The sequence below is a fragment of the Crocodylus porosus genome, unplaced genomic scaffold (genome assembly GCF_001723895.1).
Source record: "Crocodylus porosus isolate Cpor-Errol unplaced genomic scaffold, CroPor_comp1, whole genome shotgun sequence".
In the NCBI taxonomy this organism is placed as follows: Eukaryota; Metazoa; Chordata; order Crocodylia; family Crocodylidae; genus Crocodylus; species Crocodylus porosus.
In genome coordinates this window covers 30,020,054-30,035,149 of record NW_017728917.1, presented here as the reverse complement: position 1 = coordinate 30,035,149, position 15,096 = coordinate 30,020,054, and the positions used below count along the sequence as shown (strand labels likewise).

Genomic DNA, 15,096 nt, shown 5'->3' with positions numbered 1-15,096 from the left:
AACAAAGCTAAGCCAATAAATCATTTAGTCAGATCTCAGCTTTATTTTGTTATTGCATTTTATTCATGCTATCTGCCCTGTTAAATCGTTCTAGTTCTGTTCCTGTAAGCTGCCCAGAGCCTTTGTTGGGAAGGGTAGGATATAGCATTGAAATAAATAAATGTCTTAATTTATGTAGCCCAGGATATCAGTCTACAATGAAAATCTAATACTCTTCAGAAGTCTATTTTGACGATAATACAAAATGACCTGGGACAGACACTGCAGGCTAATATTACCAGGGCAAGACAAATGTTTTCACAGACTATATTATTTCACTGCTCAGGCAATCAAACAAGCTGCAAAGATATGGAGACGAGCCAAGTCTCTGCAGTCGCACAGAATCATTACTAGTATTAAAAGTCCTTACAGGAGTTGCCTGATATTGCTCCAGTCCACACACATGGTTGGAACTTTCGTGCTGCAATGCTCATGGAATTTGTAGCCACACGTCTGACACCGGAACCCATTTAGCAAGAACTTCTGGCAGATGTCACAGAAAGCAAGTTTTAGAAAGGTTTTCCGAGCCTAGGAAAAAAGTTAACAGTTATTTTTAATCGGTATTTACATGCTAGTTCTGTTGAGGACTCAGATGAACACTTTTGGGGTTTGACAAACAATGACAAAATCTTCAGTAAAACACCAGAGTTGTAATTCTGATCTAAGCTACATATTGATCTTAACACTACAAATAACAAAGCTTATATGTTTTTCATGTCATTATTGTCAAACCTTTACAAATATTTAAGGGTATCTTTACCTAGCTGCACAGCCCTGAAATTTAAATGAACCTTGATCAGATTCATACCACCAATTTGTTCCTAAGAAAGTGTCATTCTGTCATTTAGTAATATTTAAAGCAAGTTTCTTTAAACAAGCTTTGATTTTTAAACAACTTGCCCTATGTTTTACAAGACTTCAGTTAGGGAAAATGAAAGCAGGGAATAGAAGACTTCACAACATGCTACAAAAGGCAAACTCCAAATCTAGATTCCCATTGGCTCAAGAAAAACAATTTTGCATTTTATTCTGCGTAGTCATAAACAAGACCATCTGTTGTCAACACCAACAAGAAAAAAAATGTGGCTTACGGCTTTTACATAATTCCTAACTTTAACAGTCCACTAAACATTCTTTAGCCCTACTAAAAGGATGAAACAATGAAACCCATTCTGCTATAACATTCCCATTGAAAAAGTCACCTGGACAAACAAGAAACTGAAGTTCCCCATGCATTTTGTCAGGGGTGTCAAATATAGCCTGCAGGCGGCACCCAGCCTGCAGAGGCATTCTATCCAGCCCACTTGGCAGGCAACCAAATGTTGGAGGGAAAGGGGGGCAGGAGGCTGCATGGCCAGGAAGGAGTAGCCTGCCACAGACTCTAGGACCCTTGGACCCTGGTGATCATGGCAACCAGCAGCAAGAAAGTGAGCAAGGATTGATACAGCTCCAGTTGCTGCCACCACTATGGGACTATCTCCTTGGCCACCTGGACTCCTGCCCCATGCTCCCTACTGAAGCCAGAGATGCCTTCACCAAATGGCTCAGGCCCCAAGCAAAAAAGTCAGAGACACACAGCAGGAGCCAGAGCTGCTACTGCCTCCAGGTGCTCCAAGCTGGAGCTGCTAAAAAGATGAACTCCAGCCCATCTCTTGTCTGAGCAAAGAGAACCTATAACATGCTTTGAGAGGGAAACTAGATTAATCTCCCAAGGACACAATTCTGTTAAATTGTGCACATAATCTTATACACAACCTGGTAAAGGTATGTCATAAATTTGAGAAATATGAACATGCTGAGCACTCTAAAAAAATTACAATCTGAATAAGCCTACATTAGAGAATCTGCTAAGGCAGTAAACCTACTGGGTAACTTAATCAGTAATTTATCAAAATGGAAAGTCCTATTCTGTATCTGAACTATCCCTTGATAAGACTGCATTCTAAGAAGTCAGTTCATTATTTGGGTCCATCTGTATGTATCTATCCACAGAAGATGGACAGTCATCAGTGCTTGGACAGAAACTTTGTAGAGATTTGCATATTTTTCTAGTAATGACTAGTGCCTAGCTGGTCATTATGGACCAAAGAAATTAAATCTTTCCTCTAAATCCACAAGATGCATAAATAGTTTTACACAATATTAAGAGGAATCTATTCAGTTTCTCAATGTGGAAACTAGGATGAAACTTTATTCTCTTTTAGTATTAAAGAATATTGTCAACAAGTATGTAAAGAACACTGCTTAAAGATCTGACAGTGCCTACCCTTTTTATTATTGCAACTAAATTAAGTAGGGCATTGCCACAAGTTCTTGGTAAGCTACATTGACTTCTAGAGGCTAAAGCCTGTTAACAATTACTGCCTTAATTACTGTATTTTACTGGGACAGATGCACTGTAGCATCATGATCTAAAGCTTCTCCTTGTGCTTAGAAAGCCGATTATACTTATGATGGAATATCTGCTTCAACTGAAAGCATAAACATAAAAAATAAGAAAGAAAAATAAACTCACAAAGTTGTGTGTTGTGAGTGGAACATGATCAAGGAAATCTACTTGCAGTTCCTCTCCAATCAAACTGGCAGCATCTGTACTCCAATCCAAACGTGCTTTTTTACTAAAAAGGAAAACACATACTTAGGAAAACTGAGAAAAAACCGGTATGTTCAAGAACATAAATAGTGCACATGCCCCCGTAACAGGAAAACAAAATACAACTAAACTTTTAGAGTAAGTCGTATTTCAGTTATTGTTACAGAGTTCAGACTACCAATTTTGCAACAATATCAGATCAACTTAAGTGGTTTGGATTATAGTTTCTAAACTAAGGGTGGGCAAAATACAGCCCACAGGCCAAGCCATTCTATGCAGCCTGTGGGACCCATAAAAATTTAGAAAATTAATACTTATCTGCCCCTGGCTACCTGTCAAAGATGACAGGGGTCAGGGACAGTAAGACCCATGGGAAGCCACGGCAGGATCCTGCAACAGCAAGGCCCACCCAGAAGACCCTGCCTAACAGAGGTTTCTGACCTGGGACCATGGGGCTGTTCATGCCTCTCTGCACCAGAGCAGGAAACTCAGGTAAGAAGGGTGGGAGCAGGGAGGCACGGGAAGATGATGGGCAATCGCCCCAGTCCCCAAGGCTAGGCTGGCTCTTGCTGAGTCCTGAGGTCCAGCCATGCAGCTGGGAGCCACATGGTGCAGAAGTGGCAGGCAAGACAGGTGAGCCTGAAGCCAGCACGGGGCATGCAGGGTCACGGCTGCATGCGCTGGTCCCGGCCGCTACTGCTGCATGCCCAAGGGCAGTAGGACACACCACGGATGGGCAGTGAAGAGCAGGTGCAGGGTGCACTGGGGCTGCACACTGCTGGTGGTAGTGGAAAGGTGGTGCAGGGTACTTGGGCTCTAGGCTGTTGCGGAGTAGGCGCAGGTACTGACCAGCTCAGAAGGGTAGCATGCAGGGATCTCTCATGCACACCCCACTTACCCTCAAACCCTTCCTGCAAACCCCACAGCCACACCCTCCCCCCCACACACAATCACACACCCCACAAATACTGTACACACACACACAAACCCCCCCATACCCACTCACACCTCCCTGACACCCCACACACTATACAAGAGTAAGACTGCATTTTGAGCTATTATGAAATTATTTCCACATATACAGCACAGACACTAGTCAGGACAAAAATATATATATATTAATTAAATTAAAAATATATTATTATGGGTGTTCAATTTTTAGTATAATTTATTTTCCCCTCGTTCTAAGATGGCAAACCCTCTTCTCCAAAGGAGTACTTCCAGGGGCAAAGGGAGGGACTTCTGGTGGCAAAGGTTAGAGGTTGGGGATGGGACTTTCAGTCCCAAGATAGCAACCAGGGGGTGGGGCACCCGTCAACCCTAATGCCCCGCTCCACCCCCGCAGCAGCTCCTTCCCACACCCACTTTTCCCCAACTGGGCAGTGCCTGCCCCTGCCCTAGCCCCACTCCCTCCCTCACTGTGGGGCCCTCGATCTGCACCTCCATGCCCCTCCCCATCAGAATTACCGGCCAGATACTGCTCTCCAAGCTGCCAGGCTTGCATATCGGGAATCAGATCGTATTGGCCAATATGACTCGTTAATCAGCCATCAATACTGGCCCAAAAAAACCTTTATTGATGCACCGCTACTGCTTAGGATGATGAGCCTAAGTAAATTTAAAATATTCTGAGTGATGAGTCTTACCCTTTTTGTTCATTAAGAAGCCGAAAAACTGCACAGCATTCTGACTGCAAGCCTCTTACTTTGAGGGCCTTCATAAGACAATCATGGAGAGTCGTTCCATTTCGCACATTCACCTGTGAATTAAAGAAAATGTTATACAGGAAACCCTCACTATTCGTGGGTTTGGCATTCGTGGTTTCAAATATTTATGAATGCCACTGGAACTGTCCCCCTCCCACAGCTGCCGGGGACACTGCATTCATGAACACAGTGCCTTATTTGGGGATTTTGCCATTCACAGGGGATACAAGAACGTATCCCCCCCCCCCCAAATAGTGAGGGTTGCCTGTAATTTAAAACAGAGAAGAATATCAAAGGGTTAAAAATTCAGATCCTCATGTTCTGCATAAAAAGAGACACACCACATACTATATACCACTACCATAAAGGATTACTTTATTAATTCAGTGACTCAAAGATTAATGGAGTTGTGGCTACCCAGTGGTAACTCATAGTTTCATGTTCTTCTCCAAGTTTGCTGTGGGAAGGAAAAGGGGGAAAAATGCACACATTTCTGAAAAGTCAAGAAGAGTTAAGATGCATACCTACTATGATATTAAATTCTTTCCCCCTCCCTAAGGTGGCACTGACCAATAAGAATTATCTGCATGTAACCTGAGCTGAGTTCACTGTGTGTTAGATACAGCTGAACCAGGGGTGGGCAAAATGCGGCCTGCAGGCCAGATGCAGCCCACCAGGCCATTTCATCTGGCCCACAGAGCCCATAAAAAGTTAGAAAATAAATATTAATCTGCCCCTGGCTGCCTGTCATGCAGCCCTTGATGGCTTGTCAGAATTCAGTAAGCAGCCCTCTGCCCAAAGTAAATGCCCACCCCTGTGCTGAACAATAGATGGTTTCTGTGGCAGGGCACCTTTGGTGCCCGCCACTAAGAGCAGCAAACAGGCAGCTGCCAGGTGCCTGATGAGGGTAGTCTTTTTGGCCCAGGGATATAAACTGGGCTGCAGTTTGCTGCAGGAAGGAATGAGGCAACTGGTGCCTCCTTAGCTGGGGCAGGGGGCACATGCCCCACCATGACCAATCTCGCTGACCAGGGAGGATCCCCTCCCAGCCCATCCCACTCCCACTCCCCAGCCAGCACTCACGGCGGGGGAGGGGCCCCCACTGGCACTCCCGCCTGACCCCCCCTGCCCATTGCCTAAGTAGCCAGCACAACTTGTCAGGGGGTGTACTAGTGCTCTCAGAGGGTGCATGTGCACCCCCATGCACCCCCTACGTGTTGCCATTGGCAGGAACTATGGGGAGGAGGTAACCCCTTGTCCTGGGTAAGATGTAAAACTGCACCCATTAGGGAAGGGTGGTCTGGTGGGGCTCCTAGTGGAATGGGAGCCACCAGGAAATGCCAGGCCAGTTACCTGCCAGGTGAAAGGCGGGTCGGGGCACTTAACCCTAGCCCCACATCCCTGGTGGTAATCTAGCGAGCAGGGGGAGCCCAGGGCTCAGTTCAGGAGCCCTGAGGCAGAGCTCAGCCTGGAGAAGGGATCCTGTGTGAGGGTGAGTGAGGAAGCCCAGTGGGGGTATAGCAGCCCGGGGAGGGGCTAGGAGCAAAATAGGCCTACAGTCATACAATCTCTCAGTCAATGATCAGGTTAGGCTAGCCGGAGATATCCAACAGACTGTGCCAGGGCTGACCAAGGCAAGGAGCACCAAGCCTGAAGCCAGGTGAGGCTGGGCGGCATGAGTGTGGCCCCTGAGAGAGGACAGTATGAAAGAGGCTGGATGAGGCCAGCGGAGTGAGCGGATCCCTGGTGAGAGAGGGGTAGCGTGCGAGTGGCTCTCCGGGGCTGTGGAAAGAGCTATAATTGTGTGCCCAGTTTGCTCTGGCCATAGGCCAGAGCAGTAATATCAGAGAAACATCTGCAAGGCATGGGACCCATGGGAGGGGAGGTCGGAGCAGGTATTAGGCCCTTGTCAGCAGGGTGAGTAATGGATAGCCTCTTGCCTTTGTAACTCCTCTCATATTTTTCCATCAAGGTGTGGCAGGAGAGCAAAGCAATCGGTTACCCCAGAAGCAGTGCAGCTGGCAAGAACCTGAGGAGGCCACCCTACTACAGTTACATTGGAGCAGTCTAACAGGAGTTGAAGAGAGGGAGTCTATCTCCTCAAAAGACATAGCTCAAACCTTAAATCCATTTCCTTTGCTTCAACTGTCTTCTGCATATTGTGTCAGCAGACAAGTGCAGGGTATTCTTGCCTGTGCAATTACAGCTGTGAATTGTGAGATGAGGTAGCTTAAGACATAACTGGGAAGTACAGAGTTAGATTAGGGTGGACAAAATTCGGGCTGCAGGCCAGATCCAGCCTGCCAGCTGACTGGATCCGGCCTGCGGGCAAGAACCCACCTATTGGTTGTATCCAGCCTCACCAGTGGCTGCCCCTGCTGTGCTACGCATGGGGCCAAGTCCCACCCATGATCATCTGGGGCAGCATATGCTGTGCTCCCAGCCTCCCCTGCCAAAGTTGCCAACCTCAGCCAGTAGGCACAGCTTCAGGGCAGGGCTGTTGCTGCTGCTACTGCAGCTGCCCAGGGAACTGCTGGGGGCTCCCTCAGCCTCCAGCAACTCCTAATTCTGTCTCTGCCACAGCGCTTTGGGCAGCAGGTAGGGAGGGGAACCTGCAGCACTGACAGGAGTGGGGTGGGCTCTGTCTGCAGTTCACTTCAGTTCTGCTCATGCATAGCTGGGCAAGGGAGTGCGTGGGTGGAGTGGGGGCATGAAGGAGCTTGGCTGCTCACAAAGCCCCACCAGGCAGGCATGGGACAGACAGGTGGGGTGGGAGCAGCAGCAAAAGCCAGCATGCATTTAGTGTGGCCCCACTAGGCAGGCACATGGGATGGAAGCAGCAGCAGGAGCCAGTGTAGGCTCAGCTGCAGTCCCACCGGGCAGGTGTGGGACAGACCAAGAGGGCCAGCAGCACCAGGCTCAGCTCCCTGCCCCTCTCCCATTCTAGGGGCTTCTCTTACTGCCTGCCTGTGGAAGCTGCTGTCCTGCCCTTTGCAGTGTGCTGCGAGCCAAGCTGGCAGCGCTGATCCCCCTCCCCGTTCCTACAGAAGGGCTGGGCTCAGCCATGTCAAAGGAATAGGCGGGGAGGAAGCCCCACATGTGCACACCCAACCTACCCACACCCCACACATGCACCCCCCATCATAACCACACACACTCGCAATGTCCCTCACACCCCAGCCACACACTCCAGCCCCCAACCTCCACACTCTCCCAAGTACCTCATCACTCCACCATAACCACACACATCCAACACTGTCCCCTATACCCCAAACATACATCCTGCACCCCTCCAGACACAGACACTCCCCCAACAGTCCCACACATTTCACCTCAGCCACACACCCCCAACAAACACCAATCACACACTCCCCCAACCCTCCACACAATATACAAGCAACTCTCCCTTCCCCACCACCTCCTAAAAGGCATACTTCCTGGGCAAGGGAAGACACTTCCAGTGGCAAAGGTCAGGGGGTGGGACTTCTGGTCATAAGATGGTGACCAGGGGGTGGGATACCTGTCAAGGGGCAGGGCTACCCTTTTGGCCCCTGACATCTCACCAAAATTTAAGCGGCCCTCCAACTGAAATAACTGCACACCCCTGAGTTGCATGGTATTGCATGCATAAGAGAAAATAAGTTGTGAGATTTAGCAGATACGAAGTTCCTTCTGGGAAGGCAGGTCACATGTCTGACTTCAGGACAGGTCTACAAAGTCTTATCCAATACAGGTTAAAGGCAGAGACAGACTGTAAGATATGGCCATATCCGGCCACTGATCTGCAAATGTATTTGGTTAATGTCTTTGTAAGACACAACACCCCATCAGGCAATCTTAACTCTGTATTAACAATGCTTTTTGGTCACTGCATTTTTAATTTTAATCAGGAAAAAATGCTATTTGTGGGAGTTATGTAAGTTATGCCTAGGGAAAGGAAATTGTGCAGCTGCCAAGTAGCACTGCACTAATCCTGTACATTGTTACAGAGGAATGAAGATTAGGGTCATGCTAACTCTACTAACAAGGTTGATAAAAGAAATCACAGATAAGAGTCCTGGACAAATCAACAGTTGCCACAGCACTTTAAATTGCTGCTGTGAACAGGCTGGAGTGCTAGAAACGCTTTCAGAGGCACGCTTTCTAGCCAGGACAATAACTGAGCTGCTCAGCCCTGCAGCTCTTTACCACCTTGGCTCATGAGAGGCACCTGTCAGTGAACCCATGCAATGACAGCCTACCACCACCCCTACAGGGGCACAAGCATGTACAGATCCCCAGGGCTCAATGACAGCAAACATGGCCGCCTGCCTTCCTGACCCCCACCTCATCCTGCACCAGCAAACTTTCCCCTACTCTCCCTCTCGGGGCTGGCAAATGCTGTTATCTCACTCTGCAGGGACAGGGCAGCAGACCGAGCACTGTGGGAGGCTGGGCAACAGAGACCCTCCCATTGCGTTATAGTGCAATGTACATGTCACATGTAGCACTATAAAATGTAGTGCTACAGAGAAGTCCCTGCCTAGCTCAAATGCCCCCCAATTTTGGATCAACAACATTATATTGATCTTCATGAGGCACACCAAATTTCAAAGTAAACAATCAACCTGTGGGTATCCAGGCAGTTGGAAGAGATGACTTTTAAAGAGAAAAGGGTTTTCAAGGAGGTGTGAAATAGCACACCATGATACTCCTAGCTACATGAAAAATGTCCAATTGATTTTAACAGAGCCGGAAACAAATGCTGTGCCCAAATTCTTTATATACATCTCTCTACCCCAATGTCAACAAACAAAAGCTTGTCAAATGCATCAGGCATATTTGTTCTCAAGTCTTCATCTCTCTCAGTACTTGGTGGTACATGTATACAAAAAGGGGCAAGAGTTTCCCAAATACTGAACGAAAGAGACATCATAGGAGTGACAAATGCCCAGAAGCTGCAGTATATGCATGAGGAAAGCTGGAGGAGATCATACTCACTGCACACGTGGCAAAACTTCTCCCCCTGCATCCCAGTTACCACATGGGGTGTAGGCAGAGTGGCTCAAAGACCCTCAAAATCCCATTTCCACAGAAACAGGCTCAGATGCAACTAGAGGTACTGCCCACCACCTTCATCCTATCATTTATTCTAATACCTAGCCCCCTTTCCAGCATCCCTCTCCCAGTCACAAGCTTCCTCCTTTTTTCCTTTCACTTCTTGCATACTATCTCCATTTATTTTATTTTGCTTTGAAAATGGTTTGGGATCTTCCTGTGTTTTCTGATATACTGAGATTATAAAAGAATACAGCCCCTTTGATATAGGCAGATTGTAAATAGCAGGATGCTTTATTCTCCATTATCAACCTACCAAACGACTACTCAGGATCAGTTTACAAAACAAAATAAAGGCTGGTTGTAAGTCTGATTCAGTAGTGACTGCATGTCCTTGAACCACCCAGGCTCCTGTGAAAACTGGCAAACTAAAACAGTGCCTTTCAACCTTTTTCAATTCAAGGAACCCCTCAAAATACCAGCTTTTAGCTTTTGCTCTTTTTTTACTATGGAAAAATAGGGCCATTACTTTGTTGCAAAGAACTCATAACAGGTTGGAATGATTTGGACACAGTGGATTCCTATCTGAAGTCTCCAGATTTATCTCATGAATCACATGTAGGTGTTTGAACATCTAACAGTGATAATATTGTGCCACACCCTTAAAATGATCTTGGGGTACCCCAAGTGAGAATAACTAGGAGTAGATGTTCTTTTGACTACTCCCCCCACCTCCCCATCAACACCCTATATTGAGCACCATACTATTTACTGGATATCATTTTCAATTTTGCTTCCCCAATAGGTTGCAAGTGCCATGGACCATATGAAGTTTCAAGCAACTGAAACATGCTCAAATGTTTTAAATGTCTCCCTATCTTCTGAAAACTGAATAGAACCAAAGAAGCTGCAGTAGCAGAGTACAATCATCACTTCCCCAGAAAGGATGCATATTCTGCTCCTCAAAGGGCACAAAACTTGTACAGACTGAGTCTTTAAAAGATCTTTTTGCTTATGGCCCAGGTTGGTAGGTTTAAACTGTGGTATAGGAGTAGAAAGGCTGAATTAAAAATGTCTTCTTTATGTGCGAATCACGTAAGTCAAAAATAGTAGATGACTGTTGGAAGGTTCAGCCCCTACACTACATGATCAGTGAGAGGCTCAGAAATTATGCCTCTGACCTTTAAGCTAAATATGCCTCTTGAGCTTGGCCAGAAATGAAGCTAAGAGGAAGAGTGAATGATATATAGACTTTTTAGGCAGTATTCTAAATTCAGCAAGTGTCATTTTATTCTTTTGTTTTGAGATGACTTAATCAGTTGTAGAAATTGTCTGATGAATGCAACAACAATCCACAGTCACATTTGGATAGCCCCTCCCCTTTAAAAAAAACTCCAAAGATTACTAGATACTACTTACTTATAAATAAAGACAGTTCTATATTTAAGTAAATCAAGCATTTAGACCCAAAACAGGTTTTGGGCTGTATGTTCCATTTGGTGGCTCTTAGATTAATTCTCAACATTTAGGTTGCTATTTTCCTAGCAATGTAGAAGCAAAAAAAAAATTCTCAGAGAAAATTTGAGGCAATTTAATACATTAAAAGGACTGTTGAGGGTGGGTGGGGTTGAGCTGTATTACAACTCACTTATAAGGATTGGCATAAAAGTGCAGTAAAAGTGCAGTATGCAACAATAGGCTTACTGAATCATCGCGTAGTTGGTTCATGGCATATTAAGCAACTCTGTCAGACCAGAATATTTCATCATGCTTACAGCAGCAAGTGCATGTGAAAGGAACTTCTGACCCAATTAATTATTTATTTTCTTTAAATGTACTATTTTTTCTGTTGAACAGGGTCTGTTTGTTTTTTATTTGACCTACACAGGAAGACTGCTCAGTGATAGCACTGTAGACTAGCAGTGCTCAAAGCTTTGACCCTCCAGGCCAAATGAATGGTGCCTTCTGGCCCAGCACACAGGGATCAGGCCCTGCACCCCATAATGTGCCCAACCTAATGTGCAGGTTCACAACCTGTGGGGCTCCCCATGGCCTCTGCAAGGTGGATAACAGTACTGGTGGCTAGATCTGACCCCTAGGCCAGGCATTCAACACTTCTATTGCAATTAGCATTACCTTGAAGGAAGGGAAGGTACAAATTAGGATTTCAAGCAGTCTTGTTAAAAGTTTTGATAATTTTTCTTGCAGCTTCCAAGGAAAGAAATTCAAGGTTAGCCCCTTATCACTGTATTACATTGCAGACATCAGTACAGATCAAACCTATATTAAAATCACCTTATATTCTAGATTTCACAGAGGAACAGACACCTGCATGAATGAAGCGTGTTCCCAGAGGCTGGGGGGCGGGGGGGGGCATGGCAACTGCCCATAGGTAGCAGCAGAGGGGGGTGGGGGTGCGGCGGCAGCTGGCAAGTGCCAACTGGCAGTCAGCGACCACCAGCAGGCACCACCAGCAGTGTCAGCGGCAAGTGGGGGGAAAGAAGGTGGAGAGCAGTGACCTCCCACCGGTGCTGCAGGCAAATGTCAGCAGTACGTCTTTCAGGGGGTGCACCACCAGTATCAGGAGATGCACATGCACCCCCTACACATCACCAATAGATACCTGTATTGCAGGTTAGGTTAGCCTATTCCTGAAATGTCTTTATCCTTACGTATTTGATTGTAAATGGCCCACGTTAGAACCTTTTATTTTTCAAACAGTATTACTACATTCTATATTACAGTAAAAGCTGTATTATCCAGCACTTCACCATCCAGAATGCTTCATTAACCGGCCTCTGTTGTTACGATCATGGGTCTTCCAGTTTTGCCAAGTCCCACTTCCTCCTTGAGGAACACAGCCCAGGGCAAAGCAGCCCGCACGGGGGCCCCCCCGCCTCCCCCGGCACACTGATGCCAGGGAGTGAAAGCCCTGGTACACCAGCAAAGGTGTCTCCAACCCGCTGAAGATAAACTCTCAGATAACCAGCATATTTGACTAACCAGCACCCCTCATTCCCCATGGATGCCAGATAGTAGTACAGTAAAAACTCTGTTATTTTAAAAATAATATTACTACAGCCTTTAGCATTAAACAGATGGTGACTCATCTAGGCATGGAAAAACTTTTAGCAATAGAAATGTTAAATAATACTGAAATAAGTCAAACTTACCACCGTGCGTTGCTTGTTAGGCAAAAAAACCCGAATAGTACTGCTAGTCTTGGAGGTGTCTGAGAGTTTGCCATCATCAGACGCTCGGCGCTGATAACCAAACTGCTGAACAATAGTGGGCGAAATACAGTTCGATCCATCAAAGACAGAATCCTTGAATCCAAAACCATTACTGATGGTCTTCCAAGCTCCCTGAATATGCTCCATTGATACAGTTTAAGCAGTAACAAAATCTGCAATAAAACACAGGAAAAACGTTACATCTTCAGTGTCAATTTTAAACAATGGGTATGGACAACAGGGATGAGAATAGTTAAATGATTAATTGTTTAATCCAGGGGTAGACAAAGTTTTTGCCGGAAATGCAGAAAAAACCTCAATGTCTAGCTTGTAAGGTGCCAGAATGCTAGAAAAACAGAACCGGGGCAGGAAGTACATCACAGAACACACTACATATTAATATCATTAATAATCGAAGTTTTAGTAAATACCAGGTTTTCTAAAAACCGTAAACCTGGTGACAATAAATAAAACTTAATATACTACGCATGCACACAAAACTAGACACGCATGCAGACACAGGGCTGGGCTGCTGGGCCGCAGGACCAAGTCGAGCCCAACAATGCCCTGGGCCTGTCGCAGCCCCTGTGCTTCTTTAGGAAGCTGGTGCTCAGGCTGCAACGTGGCTCACTGAGGCCTTGGCCCACAGCCCACCCATCAGCCAGCTGCAGGGGCTGAGCTCAGAGCAGGGTGGGCAGCAGTGGTCCGGGCACCACTGGAAGTATGGCTATGCGAGGGTGGAGGGAGTATCAAGGCAAATTTTGGGGTGGCCATAGCCCCCCCCACTGCTGTCCCTTTGATCTCCAGACCCCAGCCAGGCTTAGTGCCAGTGGCTGCTGCGCGTACCACCTGGTGGATGGCAGCAGAGGGGCCAGAACAAGGCCCAGGCAGGCTGGGGCAGCCATGGCAGCAGTTCCTGGGGTCAAGGCAGCTGTCACGGCTGGACCCTTGCACCTGGGGTGGCTCCACCCACCTTGTGCTGTGCCTGGCGTGCAGGGAGGCCAAACCCAGAACTGGGAACCTCCCCAAGCCTGGCACCCTGCCCTGGCCAGGCAGTGTCCACTCATGCGGAGAGTAGCTGTGTTTCATCACCAGAGAGTTGCATGGGCAGGGCCAGGCCCCGCCTCAGGTGCCACTGGGCACCCCCGCCTGCCTACCGTGGCCTGAGCCCACAGAGGCCCATAGTAGCCACACTTCCCATCCAGCCCCTGCCTTCCCAAGGTGCTGGCCAAGCTGGCCTGCCTATGGCACCTCCCCCCTGCACCTACTTCTCCCTGTGCCGCCTGGACCCCGCCCTGAGCACCAAGCCCCAGTGCTGCCCCCGCCCAAGTGGGACAAAGCATGCATCTGCCTGGGCCCAGGGCTTGCCCACCTGCTGGGAGCCTGCTGTTCAGCACCCCGCCCCTGCCCCCACACCACCATGGCTCCCCTCCAGAAATCAGGCCAGGCTGGATGACACAGCCCAGGGACAGGGGCAGGGTCAACAGAATACAGACAGCGTCCCTGCCTGTGGTCTCCTGACTCTGCCCCCCACTGCCCGCTGTGGTGTTGGGACCTGTGGCTGCTCCAGAGAGCCTGTTTTAATATAAAATAAAATAAAAAATTCTTCACGCACCTTCTGGTGTGCAATAAAAAAATGTCTCTATGTGCCACAAGTTGGGACATGTGCCAGGGGTTGCCATTCCCTGGTTTAACTGATAAGCCCAGTGATAACCGGTTATTGTTTAGCAGGGAAGGGGAGGGAAAGGGAAGCTGTGTGGCACCCCAACAAAAACAGAAGGCAGCAGGTGGGAGAAAGAGAGGAGCAAGAAGGAAAGGGGGAAGGGAGAGTGACTACTACCTATAGCTAGGTTACACAGACCCAGGTGCAGCTGCTTGCAGTCTCCCCATCACCTGCTACAAGCATCCCAGATGCAATGCCTCCTGTTGCTGCAGCTGCCACTGTTGGTGGTGCCCAAACACACCACCCAGCCAGACCTACAGCTGCAGGGCCTGGCAGGGACAACGTGGAGGTAAGAAGGTGTGGGGCAGCTCCCCCAGGCTCAACCAATTGGCATGCTCCCACCCCACCTGCACCCAGAGAGAATCTGCCCACCTGGCTCACTGCAAGGTGCAGCCCTGGGGAGCTCAGGCCTCATGGAGCCACTGAATCCATCACACCTCAGGGGGCTGGAAGTGCCCCGCTCATGCTCAGGATGCCCAACAGGCTGGGCCAGAGCAGCCCCACGTGGGCCAGGTCAGAGACTGCCATACCAATTAATCCTTTAACTGGTGCAACTATAACAAGTCAAATTAATATTTTTTTAATCAGTATTTATGTTCCTAACGGCCAAACATGCATTTCATCTCTTTTAAAAGAGATAGGGGAGCTGCTGCCACTACTGCACAGAAGCCCCCAGTCATCTACTATACCATAATGTCTTTATGATCTTGTGGATATATAAATTAGCTAAAACCCGAACCGTCCCTACATGAAGCAGGTTTTAAA

General features: G+C 47.6%; 1 protein-coding gene across 1 annotated transcript in view; it reads right to left on the bottom strand.

The window, feature by feature from the left end:
• RAF1 (Raf-1 proto-oncogene, serine/threonine kinase) overlaps positions 1-14,779 on the bottom strand; it is a 60,851-nt gene extending 46,072 nt beyond the window's left edge. The window contains exons 1-5 of the mRNA XM_019536978.1: positions 14,769-14,779; positions 12,549-12,781; positions 4,279-4,391; positions 2,555-2,657; positions 410-567 (exon numbers count right to left, since the gene is read on the bottom strand). Coding sequence (XP_019392523.1) covers positions 410-567; positions 2,555-2,657; positions 4,279-4,391; positions 12,549-12,755 — 581 coding nt within the window. The 5' untranslated portion in view covers positions 12,756-12,781; positions 14,769-14,779. The remainder of the gene's footprint in view (positions 1-409; positions 568-2,554; positions 2,658-4,278; positions 4,392-12,548; positions 12,782-14,768) is intronic.
• Between the last annotated feature and the right edge of the window lie 317 nt (positions 14,780-15,096).